The following is a 25,425-nucleotide window of genomic DNA, read 5'->3' as shown; positions in this document are numbered from 1 at the left end:
GGCATGGTATCTGTTTGGACCTATTTCTATTGTTAAATAACTAAACTATTCATATTTATGTCCCTCTTATTATAAGCTTTATTTTGATCTATGAACTATTATTATACGATTTACCATTCTTGAGTTATGTTCAGTCTATCAATTAATTTCCCTCAAATTCACAGACACTTTTGGATAGAACTTGTACAAATGTTTGTTTTCTATTTTATGACACGATTCAGATTTGTGTATTAAGGACAGAAGGCCTACGACCTATGTTATCCCTTTTCTAGTATGCTTCTGTGAGTGTCCAGTCTTCTCTTGGAAGATTCAATTGAAGGTGCGGACACCACTGCTTCGTGCAGCAGGTTCCAAGTATTGATGACCCGGTGTGATCTGTTTGGTTTGTATATAAACCCAGTATATTTGAAATACATGATTGATATCTCAGATGTTGAGGTTGTTGTTCTGCACTTAAGAGACAGGGCTAGGTAGGAAGCAGGACTGGTAAAACTCTAGACTGCTCGTACGGCTTTTATGCGTCATTGGACCGGTCGAAAAATCACTGTACTGTAGTTGGTGGTATTATTACGTTACATATTGATAGGGGAACAAACTCACAAGTTATAACTACCTGATATTGGTTTTAAGTATATATATCTTATAGTATGTTTGATTTGGAAGTGGAATTTAGGGAGTGCGTTTTGTTCTATTTTGGACTTACTTATCACTCAGATGTGTTCAAATTCTATTATTATTATTATTACTGGTTATCTAGTTTTGCTAGCATACTAATAAACAATTGGTACTGGGTTCGAATCTCGAGAGCGGTGTCATAAATTCGCACCGTTGAGGAGTCACATACAAAGACGAAACGGCCGTCCAATGCTTCCAGGTTTTCCATAGTGATCTAGCTTTAATTGACTTATGAACTCAACTATAAAAAAATTTAATTGTAATTAATAAAGTTACTCTAAATTGATGTTGGGTGGTTATAGATAGTGAGCAGAATACTCTGGATGACCTAAGATTCATGCTCATTGGCACTCATCAGCATGGAGTAATGGAATCTGTGAAGGAACTGATAGTTTCTGGTTCACTTGAATCAAAGTTATTCCATTCACAGATTGAGACATAATCATTCAGCTTATTGAATCTATCTACTAACCCCAACCAATTATTGTTGTAAAACATGTTAATGAGAAAAGTTACAAAGTATTTATTTAATACATATACATAGCCTTTAATCTTTCATCTAGATCTTTCGGTGTTTTCTGTCATTTTAACTGTCTTCTTGTTTGGTCTCCAAGTGTTTTGCCCAATTTTTATCAAACTATTGATTCTAATATTAACGACTATTCGTTTAGTATAATATGAAGATAAAATAAGATTAGGGTTGTATTATGTGACTTGTCATTTTGATTAGTTCAAACTATCATCTTATTAAATTCACTTGGTGTTGTTTCACTTGTATCTTCCCATTGTTATTTAAGGACTGTAATTGATCAATCTCTTATTGGCATATGTACATCATGTATGCATTACCTCGATATTACCTTCAATCACAAGCTTTATAAGCAAAGATGGATAGTGGCTTGCAGTGGAGTCTAGTTTGACGTACGTCTCTTCCTATTTGGGACTCGTCAGCTGGATATACCTCCATCTCATAGTTGATGTCCACCTCGGGACTCGAACCAAGTACCATCCTCCTTCAAACGCCATCGCATTATCCACATAGTTACTGAGTCCTAATAACCACTTGCTGGTGCAATGGGGAGAAGTTGTAGTGTCGGTTATTATGTTGAGCCCATATATCTTATTCTAGCTTTCGGACAGCTCAGTCTATTCATTCTACTCGAATCACATTCTGACCTTGTTAACTATTCGCTTATCAATCTTGACTGTTTTTATATGAGTGCGTAGGTGTGTGTACACTTCTTACCCCATTACTCATCACACGCGTCCATTCGCTTCATATACAAAATATATGTATTCACAAGTCCATTCTCATCATATGACTTATTTAATTCCATTATTGACTAACGCGATTTAAGTCGATGATTATGTACGAGGATAGGTGACATATATATTTCAACAATAATCATCATTGCGATCACCTTGGTGTCAGATCTCGGGTCACTAAAGTGGAGAGCCCTTTCGACAACATCGTTCGATCTAAATGACAATTAAATAACGGGCCACCACAAAGTTTAAACTCATTTAGTGTTGTTTCACTTGTATCTTCCGATTGTTATTTAAGGACTGTAATTGATCAATCTCTTATTAGCATATGTAAATCATGTATGCATTACCTCGATATTACCTTCACAATCACAAACTTTATAAGGAAAGATACATAGTGACTATCAGTGGAATCTAGTTTGACGTACGTTTCATTCTATTTGAGATCATAAAAACAAATTTTTTTTCTTTACCGAAATAACAATCTTTGATAAATGAATTTTAAAAACAAACACACAAATAGATTAGTATATTTTCTAGAAATTTCTTACTTAAATTAGAAGTTATCATGAAGGAAAAATCAATAAATGTAAAAATTTTGGCATCTGTCATCATTTTGTATCCATTCGTTTATTATCCATCTATCATATTTGTTAACATACGGTTTATAATAGTACATAGATGAGAAATGAATATTATTAGTAAAATTACAAAATAATAATTTAAAGTCCAAATACTATGTTAATATGTATAGTATAGGGGGGTTGGAGGACGGGGATAGAGACGGAAGTAGATGTAGCAGGGAGGGAGAGAGGGTTATAGATGAATAAAAGTGGTATGATATTGATTTCAAAACATTGAACACACACACACACTGAAATACTATATCCGAATTGTAATATAACCTTTTATTGAATTTTAAAAAAAATCATAAATGATTAGTTGAATGACAATAATGTGAGTTACGGTAATTGGATTCAATATTTTAACGTAGGAAATAATTGTGTTTTAAAGTTTAGTAAAAGTTTGACCAATTAATCTTTGTAAACTAGATAATCGAACTATGGAATTAGGTTGACATTAAGTGACCGGCCTATATGATTCCTTACCACCCCTTTTAAAAAAATTGTGGGGTGTGAATGAAAAATTTAGGTATCGTTGATTGGTGGACTTGTTTTGCAAGTGTGTGCTCAAGTGATAATGAACAAACATTTTGTTACCTTTAATAATTTTGTGATTGATCGTAAACTGTTCATCTTTGTAATCTGATTAGTTGAAATTGAAATCGCATCTGGAGCTGTGATTGGATGTCAGAATTTTCATTTTTTACATTTGAAATTTAATGATAATAATTTTTTTTGTGTAATCTTAGTCTTGAAAAAAATTTATACTTTTGAAGAAAAAGACACCAACTTATTTGCATCACCGTACAATCCTACTGTTAGTGAATGTGTATTGGGATCAATTTTTGGTTTTCCGATCAAGTATACCTTGAATTGAAGTCGTTAGTTATCTTAACACGAATAATTATATGTATCTCAGTAAAAGAAAGTTTTTTTGAAAAAGCAACTGAAAACCGGTTTGAATATTTGATAATAGTGATTACTGAATGAGGTCGGTAGTCAAATATTTAATACCAAATTAATAAACAAATTATCACCAAAGTGTGTGCATAGGTTTTATTGTAACACACGGTGTGTTAATGGGAAAAAGAAATCAACATATCAATAAATCATTATGATAACTTACTGGTTGCAATATGTATAATTCAGGTGAAGCAACCATAGACCATCATTTAATGAACTGACTTTGACAGTATATGAAAGTAGTAATAAATTTTCCGAAATAGACACTTAATATTTAGTAAACGATTATTTTGTAAATGGTCATTCATAATGAGAATTAGACAACGTTAGAGTTGAATGTGGTTAATTTGGAAATCCATTGAAACGGTTCATTATTTTCACTTGTAAATTATTTGTAGTTCTTTATTTTAAAATTAATCAGTCATGTGTGAATATTGTTAACCGCCGTAATATGAAACCTGAACTATATCTAGACATAACGAATGTAACCATTTTTGACAAGCATTTGAAATATCAGTTTCATGAAGTGTAAATGAACAAGCCTACGTCGTCTGACTGACTCAACAAATATTTATCGACTTTAAACGTATAAATATGAGTAAGGTCAACTGTATCAATGAACATTTACAATGCTATTCTTATTTATTTTCCTTATTATTATTATTATTATTATTATTATTATGTCAATTGAAAAGATTCAATTCTTGTACTATGTATTTCATTGACACAAAATTTTTTGCAGTTTCAATTTTCCTATAATGCTTAGTCACTTATTGTGACTGAACACTTTACTGCAAATCATCCCGACCTTTAGTGAATGACCTTTTTAATTTGTAAATATATATATCGTTACAGATGTAAACGTTAACCATTGTTAACACATTACATTGTCAAATTCATAAATGTCATGCCTTATTTTTGGACTTTATAAAATATTAAAATTATGGACTAATAACTATATATATATATACATATATATATATATATATATATATATATATATATATATATATATATATATATATATATAGGGGTAGATTGAGGAGATTAACCATATGTGGAAACAGTATTTTACTGCTGACTGTTTTTAGCAGAATTACGATTGTAAACCAGGGAAAACGAAGAATTATTTCAGATTTACTCTGAACTCAATGTTATTGGTTGATTAAAGAATAGTGATTATTAGTTTATTAGTGTTGTCTAAATTCTTTAGATCAAGTCGTAATGTGGTAACTAGTCTAAGTGATTCGATGATACATACACTATGTTGACATGTAATTGACAGGTAAATCCAGACCCAGAGTTTCTTTTATTAGGAACTAGATAAACATGCCCCTGTTCAGTCTACTAAGTGATCAATCAATGGTAAATATCTGTCCCATAAGATATCAGTCATTGAGCGAATAATTCAGAGGTAATATTTCATCCTTTGAAGCTGAGCGACATGAGATCAAATCCAAGAGGGAGTATTAGTCCTCTCAAGACAGTTGATACACCTTGGTGACAAGTCCCAACTATCATGAAACGTAGATCCAACCAACCAATAATCAAAACCGGTGAATACCTATGACACCATCGGGGACTCATGGTTTTTTTCGAGAACACCTTACCGTTTGGATCAATGAGCCAATAATTAGTGGGTTGTAGAACAACAAAAAAGTGATCCAATGTTCCTTGGTTTTCAACGATTTACTGCATAACATTGGCCCATGGTGAATATCTCTCTTCATAGTGGTGTTCATTGCGAACTACTTTCCATTGTTTAACTTGGCCTAAACAACACAAGCCGATCTAGTATAAAAATCCGTATCCATCCAAACTCATAAAATAGTCCCCAACTCATATAATTTTTATGTTAAGTTTCATTAATCTTATTTATTCTTTTTAACAGGTCGTACATTCACGCTAAATTTTGTTCTAATTACCGAGGTCGAGTTACGTCTAGATTCATGTGTAACACTATGGGATCAATATTTTCATATATGATTAAGATTATTTTTGTCGAGCATTAGTCAACTAATCATCGGAATTCGATGATAGTAAACAATGGAATTTCTAAGTGAGAAACAAAGAACAATAACACTGATACATCTGTTACTTGATTGGCGTTGCATGCACAAGATACTTTTGACAGATTACACAAACTACTTATGAGTAGCTCAAGTGTACCACAAACATAGCTAACTAAAATGGGTAGTGTTATAAATATACGACTCTTGTTTTACGCTGATAAACCTATCTTACCTACAGACTTAGATTTATAGGTTGCATTTTTTACAAAAATTGTCCGCCTTAAACTTGGTTTCTCATTTAGAGCAGTAATTGTCGCTCATATCTATAGAACATCACTTGGGAATTGATCGAAAATGAATGTTGTCACTTCAAAACGAATTTGATTTTGGCATTCAATGTGAAACACAGTTAATAATAGTATTCGTAAGTTTGATTATTGACTTGATAAATGAAACAAAACTAATAGGGTGTTATAACTTGTGACCGCTGATTAGAGAGCAGTGGATTATCGATCGGACCAAGGACGCGTAAAACACGTGTGAGTAGCCTAGAGTCTTGATTGGTCCTGCTTTCCGCCTAGCCCAGCCAGTTAAGTCCGGAACACCAGTATCAGCCTCTGCATTATGAATCATTATATTTCAAACGTACGGAGTTTATATACCAATCAAACAGACCACAACGTACCAATAAGATATGAAGCAACATTTGTACAAGAATTAGCCAGATGTGGCTGTGAATGAGGGAGGTAGTGATTAATATACTGGATATAACTCAAGAATGGTAAAACGTATAATAATAGTTTATGGGTCAAAATAAAGCTTATAATAAGAGGAATATGAATATGCATAGCCTAGTTACTTAATAATTATACAATAGAAATATACATTTAGTATTGGTCCATCAATAAATCCCAAAAGTTACCATTCATTATTCTTGTTGGGACATAACATAGGGATACTATATTGAGCAAAAGTAACTATTTCGGATTGTGTATAGCAGTGGAATATTGAACCTACGTTTCGTTCTGTTTAGAATTTATTACCTGGAGATATACCTACTGTTTTCCAGTGTTGACGTTCATATGCTCAGAATTGAACTCAGTACCACTGGCTTCTAGGTGCATATATAATCCAAACTTACTTACTTACGCCTGTTACTCTCAATGGAGCATAGGCCGCCGACCAGCATTCTCCAACCCACTCTGTCCTGAGCCTTCTTTTCTAGTTCCATCCAATTCTTGTTCATTTTTCTCATGTCTATCTCCATTTCCCGGAGTAATGTGTTCTTTGGTCTTCCTCTTTTCCTTTGACCTTCAGGATTCCATGTGAGGGCTTGTCTTGTGACGCAGTTGGGTGCTTTCCTCAATGTATGTCCTATCCACTTCCAGCGCTTCTTCCTGATTTCTTCCTCCTCTGGGATCTGCTTTATTCTTTCCCACAGTTGGTTGTTGCTAATAGTGTCCGGTCAACGGATCCGAAGTATTTTGCATCGACAACTGTTAATAAACACCTGTATCTTCTGGATGATGGCTTTCGTTGTTCTCCAGGTTTCTGCCCGATACAGTAGAACTGTGTTGACATTTGTATTGAAAGTCCTGACCTTGGTGTTGGTTGACAGTTGCTTTGAGTTCCAAATGTTCTTCAGTCGTAAATATGCTGCTCTTGCTTTACCGATCCGGGCTTTCACATCTGCATCAGACCCACCATGTTCATCAATACAAAGGATTAATTAAAATTCGCTTCTGTAATATAAATAATTGAAAAAAACACAAACCTTAACTAAGAATCTATACTCCGAATTATTTTCTGGTATTTAATACTATTTCTCCGACAGTTATTTCAGTTGTCTAAGACAGAGTTGGATGGAGAATGGTGGTAGGCGGCCTATGCTCTTCCATGAGGAGCAACATGCATAAGGAAGTAATCCAACAGCTGTTTGGTGGCAATAAAATATTTTTCAATTTAGCTTTTGCCATAAATTTTTACGTCTAAAAATTACAAATAAATTCAGGTTTGTATAAAGAATCCACCTAACAAAGTTTATAAATTGTATTCTTAGGAATAATATAATCACATGAGATATAAGCTTAAATAGATAAGAATTACTTGCCACCATCAAAATCTGGTTTTCTGAATAGCATTGAAAGAACATTTAATTTTGTTACATATGCGCGACCACCGACTGCCACGACGTGCGATGTTTTCTGGTGTAGGAGTAGGTTGGAAGAAAGCTAGGGACGGCCAGAACAAAACAGCACAAATCCATGAAAACATTGACAAGTGGACTGAGCCATGTTGGTAGGTGTAGATTACCTGGTTGGTTAGAGACCCTGAATGACATGGTTCAAAATCGTTTGCAATGGCTCAGGTGCATCCACTCTTTGCGTTCTCCCAAATTCTAATCTTCTGTATTCTTCATGTCCCTTTCTTTTTTCTCTTTCCAAATTTATTTCACTGGATTAAACTCCTTGAATAATATCTTCAAACCCTCATGTTTCCGATCACTGCTTATACTTTTACCACCTCTACCACTATGGGATTTGAATCGACAGTTATATCTGTGTGTTAATGTGGTATGGCAACTCGAACTGATGTACGTACATACGAAGTTCTACATTGTGACTGACTGTTAAGGACTATTGATTGAATGACAAATACAACGAGGAAGTTGGTACAAACTCAAATTAACATCAAGTTGCAGAAGAAACTGAAAATATTGAGTCATCAAACCAAAGTAATTTGCTCCGACGATACCATGGAGATAGAGACTGTATCTGTAACGCATATACCAAAAATTGATACCCAAGCCAATTCACTAAAAATATATGAACCGGATAAAAATAAGTCCTTTGACAAAGAGACTATTTCGAAGAAATTACTACTCTTGAAATTAGTTTAAAAAAGATGTTGATTGTATGATACTAACATAAAGCTTAATTAAGGTATGACAGAACGTTCACTACAACGAAACTGAATATTTTATTTAACAAATGTTGGATAATGACGACCAAAAACACAGACTGTGCATCAATTCACCTACTTACGTGAATCGAGTTACACAAGTCAGTCATCGCATTTCTAAGCATCATCCGGCCTGATTGATTAATGAAACGTGATTACGAGCTTAATTCTTCTGTGCACTTGACTGATGCAGAATATCAAGTAGACTTGTATTAAACCTTTATAATTATCCATTGTATATAACCCATGGTTTATGCGTCCATCTTTTGTATACTACTACAATTATATGGACTTATATCACCAAATTGAACATTTGTATCTAAAATCATTCGTAGAACTCTTCTTGCTATTCACACAGGCCATACCGAAGAGGGTCGAAATGAAATTGTTTACATCCTTCCTTTCTTTAAATATAATATGTGAAATGTTATCAACAATCTTATTTCAACCCACTAATCAGATATTGTATAATTTGTTAACACTTGATAGATATGTTTCAATTTTGGATGAACGTCAAGTATAAGGACTAACCAATCAGAATAAAGAACACGACCATTATTATTATTATTATTATTCATCGTCGTTCAATTATTGGGTTTTATCATCAGTGATGGAGTCGTGGATGCACATTACTGAGAAGTTCCATACTAGGATGAAATAGCCATCTAGTGCTTCCTGGTTTTTAATGGTTATCTAACATAGATTGGTTTGTGATCTCAATAAAATTGAACAATCTTCACAATCCCTCGACTGATACATCATTAGTCATTCGATATTATTTCTCTTAGCCATTTGTGAAACTGTAATCTTCTTACATAATAATACTTACATAATATTACTAGTGTAAAGTCACTATGAAAAAAAGGTAATTAGGAAGAAACATTCACTCGTTTTAAAAAAGAAAGTAACGTTCTCTTTATCTGATGTGGTGTTAACCAGGGATTATTTAACAGATTATTATTATTATTAGTGTTTGTTGAATTCTGTTGACTAAGTTGTAATGTAGCTACTAGTTAAAGTGACTTGACAGAAAACCCTGATCACTTTACTTTTTTGTCAGTATAAGGGGTTGTGGAGATTGTTAAGTTTTTGATTGAGATCATGAACCGATTGATGTTAGGCCACCATTGCCCCCAAATACCCTGGTACGACCGAAAGTGGGGAGAGTCAACTCTCCCTCTCCAAATGCTCTCATACGGCCACACGTATATAGCCTCTAACGGGGAAGTCCTACTCATTGCCTTCTCGTGGCGGGGGTGTTGCTTACGAAATTGACAGGACGAAAAGCGAATGTCCAGCGCTTTAACCGGGTTGGTGGACATGGAGAGTTCACCTAGAGAAGTTGGAAAACCCTGATTCCAAACCAATTCCCCACATGGGCTCCAATACCCTGAGGGAACAAATGGCGTATGGACCGATCGTTGGTCACCGGCTACCATGGGACTGCATCTCCTTACGTTGCTTCACTGCCTTGTGGACCAGACCTCCAGGTCGAAGGCTCCGGATGTGGCCCCCTAAGAAAACCACCTGCTTTGGTCTGGGCACCCGGGCAGTATCACAGCCCTCACAGAAATCAAATGAGATTTGTGTGGAGCATATGTATTTGGTGCCTCCTTGTACCAATATCTATGTGTTAAAATAAATAAGGCCACCGTTGGAAACCTGGAAGCACTGGACGGCCGTTTCGTCCTATTGTGTTATTTAGTGTTCATCAGCAAGATTTAACTGTGATTTTGAGGGATCTGATGCCACCAGTGAGATCAACTTTTTTTCTTTCATTCTACTTATGTGTTGTGATTACATGGGTCGATAAAAAAAACATTCGTACTAGGTTCTACATTGGTTCTAACTGACTAACTATCTGATACTATCAGTTCTAATTTCAAATTTGATGATAATCTATGCAGTAAAGTGACACAAACAATATCATGTTAAAATAGTTTGAAATGTCCTCAGATATAGAGATGGTCCAGTATTTAGAATGTTCCACTTGCAACCACCACTAAGTTGGAAGTTCCATACCTACTCCACCTACTTCAGCTTCAGTAACCGGGTAAGTATCGCTAGCCCTCACAATTCGAATATAGTTTAAAGTCCAATAGTACGCAAAGTTATGCTTAGTAACTGAGAACCGTTGATTAAATGAACAACTATTATATCAATTGAAGTCTCAATTCAAAGGGTGGAATTTTAGAAAACTCAATGATGACAATAAAAACTAGACATGACAGCAAGATAGAAATACTATGTAATCCAAGAAGATCAAAAAGAAAAAAAACACTTTAAAAAACACATTTATTCATGTATACAAAACAATAAGGTAAAAAAAGTCATTCCCTAGGTGTTTGACGCCATAAATTCAAATCCTTTTCTGTGTAGTACCATTTAAAAGATGTAGATCCTAATGAATTAGCCAATATTCGATCTATAATCAGTTGAGATGTATTTGAAGCAAGATTTTTAAATTTGGATTGATTTTGATCTTCACTTGACAATTGTTGTATTTCCGGTACAAATTCGATCTGTGTGTGCGTAGAGAAAGGGAGATAGACAGAGAGAGAGAGAGGTAGATATTTCCATTAGAACACTACAAGTTGGTTCATCACATTAACAGCCAACGAGATGTGTAGAATTCAGTAAATACAGTTAGTAATTAAAAGTAGATGAGATTTTAGATGTGGGGAGGGAAGATATAGAATAGTATAACATTAGGAAACAATTCTTTCAGACAATAAGGCGCTATTGTGTCGTCATGATAAAGAAATTCAACGACCAACATCAAAGTAGTAATTATGATCTAGGTTAAAAACAATCTTCCAAAATGAATTAGAAGAATTTCCAATCCGAAGATATGATTTTTAACATTAAAGCAAATCTCAAGTCAGGATTTAGACCAATCAACTAGCCCGTTTAGTAATATCCAAAACTAAACAAAATACCTACTGTATTTCAAGTTAAATAGCTAACCAATGAAACTTATATTCCAATCTTGATATGTCCAGTTTGTAGTTGACTACCGATTGATAATGGATAGAGTAATAACTTGATCAGTGCAAATGATGCTTAGAATTTCTTTATATTTGTTTCATATCCTACTACTGCTCATACCATATACAGTATTGTAAATTGAATTGTACTTGTTTACACACTAACTGTTCACAGACTATGGTTCAATAGTATTACTGGAAGCACTAGACGTCCGTTTCGTCCTATTGCGGGACTCCTCACCAGTGTGCATCTACGACCCCGCTCCCTCGTGAGATTCGAACCAAGGACCTACATGTCTCACGAGCGAACGCTTGACCACTAAACCGGCATCCAACGGTGTTAATGTCTAATTTCAATCAATCCACGAAGTTATACCGCCGTACACCGTTGTCTTCATTGAGTTTATATCTCGCGGGGAGCGGGATCGTGGATGCGCACTGCTAAGGAGTCCCATACTAGGACGAAACGGCCGTCCAGTGTTTCCAGGTTTTGCATCATGATGTAGCTTCAATTAACTCATGATTCCAACTATTGAAATGGCGTATGAACCTATTACTGGTCACTGGCTACCATGAGACTGCATGTCCTAACATTGTCCCACTGCCTTGTGGATCAGAAACTTAGGTCAAAGGCTCCGGGTGTAGCCCTCTAAGAAGACCACCTTCTTCGGTTTGGGCAACCGTGCAGTATCCCAGCCCTCATACAAATCAAATATTTTATTTGACATCTTCTTGTAACAATGTTTATGTGTTTAAATAAATAAATAAATAAATAAATAAATAAATAAATAAATAAAACTGCCCGGGTGCCCAAACTGTGTTTTAATTATTCTTTCAATTTATAAAACTAACCTCATTGAATATAGTATTTCTTGATCTTTCAATAAAGTTTAAACGATTTTGAAAAAAGTGTATACTTGATTCATTTGTCATTGATACTTTAGCAACCAGTGAATTTAATTTCATTGGTAAATGTCTACCAGAATATTCAAGAATACCAGCTAATGCTTCAGCTGCTAAACCTTGACCACGATATTTTGATTCAGCAATCATTACAGACAATTCACCTGAAATAATAAAGTATATACAAACTAAATGATGCATAAAATAATTGAAAAGGAAGAAGTAAGTAACAATATTGGAAATCAGGGTTTTCCAACTCCCCTAGGTGGACTCTCCGTGTCCACCAACCTGGTTAAAGCGCTGGACATTCGCTTTTCATCCACTCAATTTCGTAAGCAACATCCCCGCCGCGAGAATACAGTGAATAGGACTCCCCTGGAAGAGGCTATATACGCATGGCTATGTGAGAGCATTTCGTGAGGGAGAGCTGACTCTCCCCACTCTCGGTCGTACCAGGGCATTTGGGGGCGATAAATTATCAAATACTGCCCGAAACCCTCTATTTCATTAACATCGATTTGAATAGTATACTTTACTTACTTTTTACCTATACCTGTTACTCCTCGTGAAGGAGCATAGGCCGCTCAGATTTGAATAGTATAACTATCTCTAATAAAAGAAAGTAGAAATTGTGCCTCAAAATACTTAGATCCATAGATATTTGAAATTTGTGAGTGAGCTTGCTAATATTAATCAAATAAGCTAGCTACAGACATGTAGTTACATGTCAACGTTGTATTATGTTACCCAATACTCATTTAAACTTCTATTCAATATCCTTTCTAACCGGTTACTCTTGAACTCACAGATTGTTCTCTTCAGACTTTTAGTATCTTCATCTTTGCTTATAATCGAGTCAGCATATACAGAAGATCAGGGTACAACGCATCAAAGGTCATTAACTGTTAGCTTGAATTATGTAGCTGGCTTCCTATGTCTTGGTTGGAGTCTATGATATAGTTGTAAATCTATATTTGAAGGCTCTGTAGATGATACAGTTCAAAATGTTGTAGTACAATGCAGAAATATTCATCCTTTAAAAAAAATTTACATTTAAATTCCAAGTTTTAATGTTTGCTGTATACTCATCATTTCAGATTAAATTTATTCTTCGATTTTGATGGAGTTTTGTTCTCTGAGCTGAATGGTTTGGTCTTGGGGCTTTTACTGTTCTTCTGAACGACATCATCAGCACAAACTTCTATAAAATATATATCCTATGAATCAATTTGGTGTTGTTTTAGTTGTATCATCCCATTGTTACTTAGGACTGCAATTGATCAGTCTCATGTTGGCATATGTGCATCCTGTGCGGATTGCCTCGGATATAGCCTTAATTCACAAGCTTTTTAAGCAAAGATGGATAGTGTCTAGCGCGTCCTGGATTCCACTGCTTAGAAGTGGATTTAAACTTCACCCCATTGCACAAGCAGACGGCTATCAGAACTCAGTGGATAACGCGATGGCGTTTGAAGCGAACGGTACTGGGATCGAGTCCCGGAGTGAACATCAACTCTGGGATGCAGGTACATTCAGTTGACGAGTCCCAAATAAAACGAAATGCGCATTCTGGTTTCCACTGCCATCCACTATTCATCTTTGCTTATACATGTTATATCCTAGTGAAGATCAAATTATAGGTAACTTCGGAGGACTATTAATGGACTAACATTCTATAAATATTCTTATTGTATAATTATTCAATAAGTAGATTATGTATATCTATATTCCCCTTGTTATAAGCTTTATTTTGACCTATATATTATTATTGTACGATTTACTGTTCTTAAGCTATGTTCAGTTTATTGACTACTTCCCACGTTCACAACCACTTTTTGGCTTTGTGTACAAATGTTATTCCCTATTTTACGGTGCGTTGCGGTCTGTTTAATTAATATATAAACCCCAGTATATGTGAAACAAATTATTCGATTCGATTCGCAAAGTGGGAGCTGGTATTGGTGTTCTGGACTCAAGTGGACGGGCTAGGTGGACGTAGAACCAATAAGGACGCTAGGTTGCCCATACCGGTCGAACGTCATTGGTTTGGCACAGTGCTAAGAATGTATAAGTTGTATTTTGATTGGTGGATAAATCACGTGATAAAAAGCCGGACATAAAGTCATAACAATATATTCTATGGTTAGTTGCCCATAATCAGTGATATTATCCAATTTGCTAATAATATAATTCATGGTATCAAAACTCTCTTTATCTTAATATGTGAAATATGAGAGGGGGGAAGATGTAATGATTACAATAATTCACTTCATCACAATAGATCGATTAATCATGTCAATTATACAAGTATTACCTTCAAAATCATTAACCATATGAGAATATGTAATAAATAAATTGACATCTCCAATCATAGAAAAGATTTCTGCATTTTCATAATTATTCAATTGTGATTCAATTGTATCCGTTTTATTATTATTCAATAACCAATAATCTTGATATAATTGTTTACTAAGTAAAATAAAAGTTAATCGATCATCTAAATGACACCATTGTTCTTGGGCTTCAAATTCCTTGATATAGAATAATGTTTGTTTTGAAAAATAAAAAGAGATCAGATATATGAATATTCAGAAGGGGTTTTGTGGAGATCTTAGAAATTTCACTGATTGAAATCATGAGTTAATTGAAGCTAGAGCACCATGGAAAACCTGGAAGCATTGGACGGCCGTTTTGTCCTATTGTTGGAATCCTCAGCAGTGTGCATCCACGATCCCGTACCCCTAGAGATTCGAACCCAGGACTTATCAGTCTCGCGCCAGGCGCTTAACCAACTAGACTACTGAGCCGGAATCCAACGGTTTTCCATGGTGGTCTAGCTTCAATTGACTCATTATTTCAATCAGTGAAAAATAAATATTCGTCAAGATTAGAATGAATAGTTTGATAGGAATTGAGCACCAAATATAGAGAAGTTATTATATGTGAAAATTATTATATTTAAAATAATCTCAGTGATTGAAATTTAAAATAACAATTCCAACGTTTCGTCTAACTAAATTGTCTGAACTTCTTCAGGGTAGAATAATCAAAATTATTAAAGATGGATGAAACGTTGGAATCATTTCAATTTCAATCACTGAGATTATTTTAAAAAGATCAGATATTTTCAAAGAAAACTATAAAATGATATATACATATATATGTGTGCAACCCTTAGACAATATATGTAATCTATTTACCATATTTCTATACATGATAATGAGGAATTATGTAAAGAATAATGATACTATCCAATTGCCTTAATCGAAGTAGAGGGAGTAACATCGAGTTCTTGAACTACCAAACCGATGCTTCAATATATGACATAAGCTATATACAACCAGATATCGATCGTATATACATATGAGTGATTCACTAGATACTTTATTTAGTGTGGAGTAAAATGACAATAAATCATATACCATCACTCTAGAACCTTTTTATTGACGTTCCATAGTTCATCATAGTTGATTTTACAGAAACTAATTTTGTTGGTTTGTATTACGGCACCGTTAATATTTTCGAGTAGCAATCATGCAAATTTCATTCTGATTATCCTCGTTTATACTATTTCATAAGCCCAAAAAATACCGTTTTGGATTAAAATTTTATTACACAATAACTGTTTTTTTTCTTTCGATACCATGATGGTGAACTGAGTTAAAAGTGGATTCAATTCATGAAATGAGTTCAAAACAGTGATACAGGACTTACAATCACTTTTATCAATGTCGTAATAATTAACTTAGAGATAAGGATTAAATGAGATGGTGGAGAAGATTTGTAACTCAGGTGGATGATTTTGGTGGAGTTTTGTTCTCTGAGCTGGATGGTTTGGTCGTGGAGTTTTCATCGTCCTTCTGAACGACATCATCAGGATTAAATATTTATCTCACTTTAATGAACAAGCATTAGAAAGAATATCCAGGAATCTGTGAACTTGCGTGATAACTAGTAGTCATTATGAAGACATTTATGACATCTTAAGTGAATTTGAAACTATTCATAGAATTCCAACCAACTGCTTTAAGCTACTTAACATTGTAATAAAGTGAGTTGTGACATCAAGTAATATAGACTAGCAGTTAATTGGTAGAATTCCATCTATATTACCGATTATATAGACGAAACATTGGTTACTGCTACTAAGTAATTAATTGTCTGTTAGTAAAAAAAACTACAACAAACTACATTGCATTCCATAATATATATTGAATACCAAACCGTGTACACATACTACCATTTCAGATTGGGCAACATTAGATAGATTTACACAGACCAACTAACTGATAAATTCGCTATTATGAGATTAAACATTATCAGTAATATAACTTCCAATTTTTCGATATTATAACATACACATGAAATGATCAGTTGAAATAACAACAATCTACCAATTCAAACATTAAATTATTCTTCAGTCATTTATAATCAATGCAGGAACCCGGGACTTTGACAGTACCGGGATAAGTTTTCCTAATTTATATCAGAATAGTAAGTGAGAGGAAATCAACGAAATGTATAGTTCAGAGAAGGGATCTTTTTTCAACGAATTTATTATCAAGCTGTACAATCGTATATGTATACATATATACAGAAATTTTTTTCGTATTACATAATCTAGTGTTATAATCTTTCTACTACATCATCATGTCTACTCCTCGTTCATATGTCCTCATGGAACTAATTACTTACATAGGCCCGTTACTCCTCGCGGAGGATCATAGGCCGCCCACAAACACTCACCATCCAACCCTGTCCTAAACAATCCTTTCCAGCTCCTTCCACTTCTTATTCATCCTTTTCATATCTGCTTCTATTTCCCGACGTAATGTGTTCTCTGGCCTTCATCTTTTTCGCTTCCCTTCTGGATTCCAAGTTAGCGCCTGTCTCGTGATGCAGTTCGGTGATTTCCGTAATGTATGTCCAGTCCATTTCCAACGTTTTTTCCTAATTTCCTCTTCAGCTGGAAGCTGGTTTGTTCTCTCTCACAGCATGGTGTTGTTGATGGTATCCGGCCAATGGATGTTGAGTATCTTGTGTAGACAACTATTTATAAATACTTGTACCTTCTTGATGATGGTTGTAGTAGTTCTCAATCTTTCTGTTATATATTACCACCACTGAATTAACTACTTCTATGAATCCCGTGTTCATCTTATTATGCTAATGAGGTATGGCAACTTGGACCGATGCATATATGTGCCTGGTCCTACGCTGTAGTTGACTGACTGTAGTAGTTCTCCAAGTTTCAGCTCCGTACAATAGAACTGTGTTGACATTCGTATTGAAGATTCTGACTTTGATACTGGTTGAAAGTTGTTTTGAGTTCCATATGTTCCACAATTGTAGGAATGCGGCCCTTGCTTTGCGAATCCTTGTATTTACGTCTGCATCTCATCCTCCTTGTTCATCGATGATGCTTTCCAGGTAAGTAAAGCATTTCATATCTTTCAGAGTTTCGCCATCAAGTGTGATTGGGTTGGTACGGAACTAATACTTTTAAAAAATTCCATATATATATATATATATATATACGATTGTACAGCTTGATAATAAAATCGTTGAAAAAAAGATCCCTTCAATGAACTTCCTGTTTTTAATGTTTAAATGGGAATTATATGTCAATTGGAAAAAATGAATAGTGACGAAGTTGAAATAATTATAACAATTTAACAGCGGAAACATTGTAGTCTATGTATGTGTATGTAGTCTACGCTATATACCTGACAGACTATTTGTCACACTATAACATTTAAAAAATCCCCAATTATAAAGATTATTATTAACTCCTTAACGTAATTTCGGTCCCAAGCCCAGATAAAGTTTGGGCATGGAGTCTGTAACCCATTCTGTAGAAAGCAACCTTGTTGAAGAAATGCTAACAAAAAACCACTTAAACCATTTAAACTCTGTCCTCCGAGTTGAAGGAAGAATTATAAAGCCTCATAATGAAAGCCGATATTCTTCGGAAGTCAATGGGTCTATGTCCCTTCTAACAACCAGAGCAACAATTAATATAGGTACATGTAGTGTCGTAAAATGTAGGAAGCTAGGAGGACTAATCAAATGGCTGTGGAAACGAGGGGACAGAACTTGGCAGCTCTCGAAATAAGTGAAATCCATCGGACGCAGGTTAGACAGAATAAATTAGTATCGAAAGAGGTACTGTTGCACTTTAGTCATGAAGAGGAAAATTCTTTGTGTTGTGACATGAGAAGCTGTATAGATGTTATCTAAAGAAGCACGAAAAACACTGATAGGATGGGAATCTCATGGATCAAGAATTGTCGAAGCACTCTTCAAAACACAGGAGGGAATTACAATGAGGTGACGCACGGAATCCAATGGACAGCTCCGATGCGACTAGATGATTTGTATTTCTCAGATAACCTAGCTATCCTATCCAATATGCAGCAACAAATTCAGATAAAGATTATCAGTGTATCAGCAGACCCCAACATATACAAGAGTAAAAGCAAGACCCCAAAATACAACACAGGCAATTCCAACACACTCATACTTGATGCAGAAGAGGTGGAAAGTTTTTACGCGTCTGGTCAGCATCATCGAAGAACAAGGAGGATCTGGTGCATATGTGGAGGCAAGGACTGACAAATTACGCGCAATATTCCTACAACTGAAGAATATCTGGAACTCAAAAGAACTGTCAGCCAAGATCAGTCACAATCTTCAATACGAGCGTCAAGACAGTTCCACTGTACGGAGTTTAAAATTGGATAACTAATACAACCACCATCAAGAAGACACAATTATTTATAAACAGTTGTCTGGTCAAGATACTCAATGTCCGCTGACCGGATACCAGCAGCGACAACCTACTATGGGAAAGAACAAACCCGCTTCCAGCTGAAAAAGAAATTAGGGAAAGACGTTGAGGATATATAGGGCATATATTGCGGAAATCATCAAACTGGATCATGAGGCAATCCCTAATACGGAATCCTGAAGGTAAAAGGAAGACCAAGTAATACACTGCTTGGGCAATCGGAGGCAAACATTATAAGAATGAATAGTAATTGAAGACAAGTGGAAAGGACTGTCCATGACAGAGTTCGATGACCAATCCTGGTGGACGGTGTTATCCGTCCACGAGTGATAACAGGTGTAAGTAAGATACTTGTAGACAAATTACGAATCATCTGACAACAAGGCCTAGGAAAACAATTCAATCTGTTCGAGAATGCGGGTCCGAATCCTGGATGCGCACTGATGCGGAGTCCCGTAATAGGACAAATGATCATTTAGTGCTTCCAGGTTTTCAGACCATATAGTGAGTCAAGCTATGAGAATTCTACAATCCTCACAAATTCCCCTACGCTAAGCCATATTTGCTTGAATTATGGAGCAGATAGAACTATATGGATGATTTTGAATAATATTGTATGCAGTGGGACAAGCAACATTTTTTATCGTCAATTAGTAAATTATCGTACGATCACACATCTTCAATCATACAGTTGCTAGTAAAGGGTATATGCTAACGACTACTTTCTGACAAAGCTTTCATGTGAAAATAATTATTAAGCAGACCAGTATTTAGTAACCTCAGTGTGATGCGACAGTATTAAAACCTGATATCAAGCTCGAGAAATGGATTCCCTTAAACTCTTAATTTATAATTCGGACATAGCTGTTGTATTACTTTTAGGATGTGACTATGATTATCGATTTGTTCCGATAAACGTATCGATCAAGTTGACGAATTATCTATTAAGAATAATTGGGTATTACTCACTGAAGCAGTGTCCGCTCAAATTGGGATGATAATTCTATTACACTGCCTGGGATTATTCTGTTTAACATGATATTGGAGCCGTAATAGTAAATACAAAATCGGAATTCTTGTTAGAGTAGACCGATAGCGTTTTTATTGAGGACAGAGATGATAAACAAGTCTTACAAGGCAACCTTCATAGTTATGTAGATTAGATTGAGGGACCATGTACAATTAAATCAAAAGATTTGATTGTGCGGCAAATTGTCTATTATAACCACTCACCATATATTTCAACTATTTTATGTCAGGCTGAACAATTTATGCTCTTAAATATTAAAAGGCGTCTAGAGAATACGACAGCCAGTCAGGGTGTAGTCAGAGACCGTCGATGTTTTCATCCAGTCAGCGTGTAAATTAGCCTACGGTAGGTTACAGAAGTATTCGATACCAACTTCAGTTCTGCAAAAGTTTTTGTTGTTGTGGACACTTTACAGCTTTGACGATAATAGAGTGAAATCTCAAAAACACAGCAGAAAAGCGGCTGTTCTTACAGAAAAAGTAGAAACTTCAGACGGCGTCAAAGGAGTAAGTACTTTGTTGGTTACAGGACTTCTCGACACATTTCATGAAAAGCGACCGAAACGATGAGACCCACTTAATCGGACTTACTGTAGAACGGGGGGGGGGTTACTGCTTAATTTTAAGTAACGATTGACGTGGCAACATGTTTTAATCCAGGACCCACAGGCAACTCAAACAGTAATCCGAAAATCATGATCGAATAAAATTAGGTTGCCTTTCTCATCGAGTACAATCTGAGGACAAAGTTGTCGGAAGATTCTTTTGAACAGAAACTAGTTTACGCGGTTATAACATGCGCCCTAGTGTAACTTGTGGAACAAGCAACTAGGCACGACCCAGATTTAGAATTATCCTTACTAGATCTCATATTGACCCAATACTAATATGAAGTCACAGACCTCCATTACCTGCCACCCTCAGGTAAGTGTTACCATGATGTCCTAATCTTCGATTTCCATAAGCTTGTCTACAACGATGTGTCAGCCAAACGTCTGGAAAACAAATATACAGGAATTGTACACCTGACAGATTGGACAATAGAATCCCTACTGAGACGGCTAGAGATATATTCTGAAATTTATACACAAAAGTCACTGCACTGAAAGACTCTTCACGGTGGTTCAGTAAGAAGGTTCACATTCTTCTCTGTACAAGAACATGAGATTTAGGCTGCCCCGTACTGACAAAAAATTTCGGTAAGCCCAAAATATTTGCATCTCAACCCTCCGCCCGTCTAGAAGAGTTTGCCAAAAACTCTATAAAATGCTCTAAACGCTTATACTCGAATATAAACCAAGGGACTGAGAGAAGAGAAGGTACACTAGGATTACGAGTAGACACTAGTACTGCATCACTAGTGACGGACGATTATGGTGAAGCTCAGGTATTATAAAATTACTTTTGCGATAAACACACTGTTGAGATGCCCTTCCCTACAGTTTCTACAAACCCCTCCACACACACTGACGATTAAAGAACTCGATATTTTTGATTTGCTGAAGAAGCTTGGGACTGGAAAAATTTCGTGGAACCCAATGGGGTACATTCTAGACGACTAAAGGAATTGGCAAAATTTGTTGCGAATCCATTGACTATGTTTTAGTCTATCAGTAAGCTGAAATATATTACCAAAAGACTGGATCAGCGCTTCAAAACAGGCACGAGACACACCTGAGGACTATCGACTCATAAGGATCACCAGGGTGATTGACAAAATTCGAAAGAGGACTATTCAAAAGTTATTCAAGCATCTAGACGAAGACCGAGTTCTTTCTGAGTATCAGCAAGGTTTTAGAACATGTTGTTTATGCCACACAAACTTATTTGTAGCTAGTGCGCTCCCGAAGACCAAACGTTACTAACCAATACAACCGACATTGACTTTAGTAAGGCTTTTGACAAAGTTTCTCACAACTGAATGTTACCTAATTTAACAGATATCGGGATGAGAGCCAATTTTTATTTGTGGAAAAAGGACTTCCTAGTTGGGCGTCACCAGACAGTATGAAGCGAATAGGAAGTTGTCTAGCTGTGAAACTGCTTAGAGGAGTGCCTCAGGGTACAACTTTGGGGGATATTGTCCCTTCTGTATTTAATTGGCATTTTTCGCCTAATTTAACCTATTTTTTGTATGCTGACGACCTCAAGTTGCGGAGGTCGATAAGAATACGTGTTTTTGCGGAATCTTGAAATGACCTTCGGAAGACATGTGAATTGTCTGGTGCATTATGATGCAGTCCACCAAAGTACAAAAACATGAGATGGTGGAGACTTGTAGCTCAGGTGGATGATTTTGATGGAGTTTTGTTCTCTGAACTTGATGGTTTGGTTGTGGAGCTTTCATCGTTCTTCTGAACATCATCAGCACAAACTACTGTGCAATAGCTGCCAAAGGTTTTAGAACCCTATGGTCAATATGTAAAGCCCTCAAACATTTAGTTGCTAAAAAATTTTTTCACTTTGTATACGGTGTCCGTTCCCCATAAACTCGAGTACTGCATACAATCGGCTAGCTCCTACTCAAAATGATGCACGGAACTGTTGGAGAACGTACGAAGAGCCGCAACTAGCCCGGTACCCAGAACCGTGAAGCCCTCGTATGATAGACTGGCTAGACTAAATCTACTTCCCTTATCAAACGGACGAACCAGAGGGGACTAAACCACAGTTCTCAAATTAATTATAAACCCGAGTACGACTTATTCTCATTTTCCTTGTCTCACAAAACAGACTCTACAAGAATACTAAAACAGTTTACAAGCCCAGAACGAACTACTTGACAGATGACAACCAACTTTTGAATCAAATCATCAACAAGTGTAGCTTACTACCTCAACACGTGATTAAAACTCCATCTGTAGACACTTCCAAAAGGAAGTTGAACCAACTGAAAGAACACCATAGGCCACACACCTTCCTATTCTTCTCAAAATCGAAACAGTAGGCAACAATTGCGATACCCTTGGAGAACCGTATTCTTGCAAATAAAACACGACCCGTGTATTGGCACAGACCGATTGGATTATACGGAACATAAAAGAAAGATTCTTGACTGCATGGTCACTGTACAAACGTTACGAATATTGCACGATAGAAAGGAATACATACTATAAATTTAAGCAACTGAGCTATGTCATGCAACGAAAAGGTACTAGAAAAAATATTTGGGACGTGACGAGATTACCTATAATACTTTTGTGTTTAGCATCGATGTAGATATGTGTGAATAAATTGAGTCTCACCAGTAGATATCATAATAAATCAAGGTTTTGGTGAAAATCACAACGGATTGCACCAAATAGGTTATCGCGAATATAACCATAAGTAAAAGTCGGAATGACGAACTCAAAACCCACTATCTAACCTCTTAAAAGTATTCCGAATTAAACTTTTAAGTCACATATGCACTACGAGACTAAGTCGTATGTAACTGATTGCATAACTTACGGTACCTCGTCCAGTGTAAGCTGTTCCGAAGATGTACTTGCTCTCAACCACGAATCTTGCATCCAACTGTGATACTTTGGAACATAGATGCGGAGATATGGGACCATAAATAGTCGAGATGTTTCCAATACCGTTTCTTGATTTAGTCTCATCCCTAAGCAAAATGTAATTTAACAGTGAACACCCCGTTTCAACCATACATGAAAAAGAAGTCAGAGTACCAAACACATATATTTGTACAACTAATCGGTCTTTGTTGTTCTAGTGTATATTTGTTGTGAATTGTGCTTGCAGACCATTTTTATGGAACCTAGCATGGGATTTGAGACAGTAAGAGAGAAAACCTACCTCGTCGCCACAGCTCCTCGAGAGCATGACGTGCCAGTGACGCCCGAATTTTTAGCCGTTCTGACACAACAGAAGGTGTTATTACCTTGTACTGTGGGACTTCTTTCAGTAGCTTTTCAAAAGTAGCGTGATCGAACAACACCATATTAGCAAGTTTATCCCGAACTTTTCCTTTAGACCATTTTTTCTTCTTTGCTTTCCCACCACCCTCTTTGGGTTTCATAGGCTTCTTCGACGGTTCTTTCTTTCCACCTTTCGAAGCTTGCTTTGGTGGCTAAAGACATAAGCTTACGTGGACTACAAAACTTACCATGTTTACAAAGCGTGGGCAAGCCAACTCGTTAAACTGGCTCGTCAACCGCCAAAGGACGCTGCCAATGTACAATGTCTCAGTACGGAACTCAATGCCTTCAGTCTTCAGTAATAAGGATAGGAGGTCTATGAACCTATATTAATCCTTTCAGTTTGTGATACTGTGGAAGTCCAATCTCGTTTTGAGTATATTAACAGAAGTTGATGATATTACGTGTTCCAGTAGAGCATTCCAGTAATTCACTACTCGGTGCGAGAAACGAAACCCCAAATGGTTCAAATGGTTCAAATGGTTGTGGACGGAATAGAAGAAGCCTTCGCTTAACAGGCTTCCGTGTCTAGTAGCAGGGGATCACCAAATCCTCCAGGCAGGAACCTAGGTATGTTAACAATAAAAGAGGAAAAGAAATTGGTAAATCATAGTGTGATGCTGTCCTTGGTCCTTAAGAATAGGTCAAGTTGCCTCTTGAAGGACTCCTGAAAAGTCGCTTGGACTAGCTCGGCCGGCAGCGAATTCCAGCTTTTGACAACTCTTAAGGAGTAGAAGTTATGTCTACATTCCGTTTTGCTATGTTGTGTCTCCAGTTTCAGTCTTCAGTCTTCAGTAATAAGGATGTTAGGTTGATGAACCTGTATTAATCCTGACGCACTGCTTTCCAGTGAAGGTCCAGCTTCTCCTTGAAAGTATTCACTGATGGGGCTGATACCACTTGTTCGGGTAAGGCGTTCCAATGATTGACTACTCGATGAGAAAAACGGGATCCCACTTTAAGTTTATTAGGTCGTGGTTTATGAACCTTCTTGCTATGACCTCGGAGATTATTAGTGCTGGAGGGAGCAAAAAGATAAGACATATTAACACCCAAATCATAATTAAAGATACGAAATGCCAGTATAAGGTCACCTCGTGTCCTGCGATACGACGAGAGGAAAAGATTTAGGCGTTTTAAGCGCTCATCGTAAGGGAGTCTAGAAAGACCCTTCACTAATTTCGTTCCCACACGCTGGACACGCTCAAGGGGGTTAGTATCCTTTACCAGACATGGGCTAGCTGCTTGGATACAGTACTCTAAGGGTGTTACCCCTTAGGTTATTATTCGAACTAA

At 36.2% G+C, this 25,425-nt stretch overlaps 1 protein-coding gene across 2 annotated transcripts; it reads right to left on the bottom strand.

The window, feature by feature from the left end:
* Positions 1-10,020: 10,020 nt before the first annotated feature.
* NAT9_1 (N-acetyltransferase 9) lies at positions 10,021-24,605 on the bottom strand. Of its 2 annotated transcripts, XM_051210018.1 has the most exons (6): positions 24,318-24,605; positions 24,008-24,281; positions 23,665-23,969; positions 14,705-14,921; positions 12,340-12,554; positions 10,021-11,022 (listed from the first exon to the last, which is right to left on the bottom strand). In XM_051210018.1, exons 3-6 carry the CDS (start codon positions 23,809-23,811, stop codon positions 10,831-10,833), a joined length of 771 nt encoding a protein of 256 aa, XP_051075504.1. In that variant the 5' UTR covers positions 23,812-23,969; positions 24,008-24,281; positions 24,318-24,605; the 3' UTR covers positions 10,021-10,830. The 2 variants fall into 2 exon arrangements, with proteins under 2 accessions (XP_051075504.1, XP_051075503.1); XM_051210017.1 differs by having other exon boundaries at positions 10,021-12,554; positions 14,705-23,969.
* Between the last annotated feature and the right edge of the window lie 820 nt (positions 24,606-25,425).

The sequence above is a fragment of the Schistosoma haematobium genome, chromosome 1 (genome assembly GCF_000699445.3).
Source record: "Schistosoma haematobium chromosome 1, whole genome shotgun sequence".
Classification (NCBI taxonomy): Eukaryota; Metazoa; Platyhelminthes; class Trematoda; order Strigeidida; family Schistosomatidae; genus Schistosoma; species Schistosoma haematobium.
The sequence above is the reverse complement of the archived record's forward strand: the minus strand, read 5'-3'. Positions and strand labels throughout refer to the sequence as shown.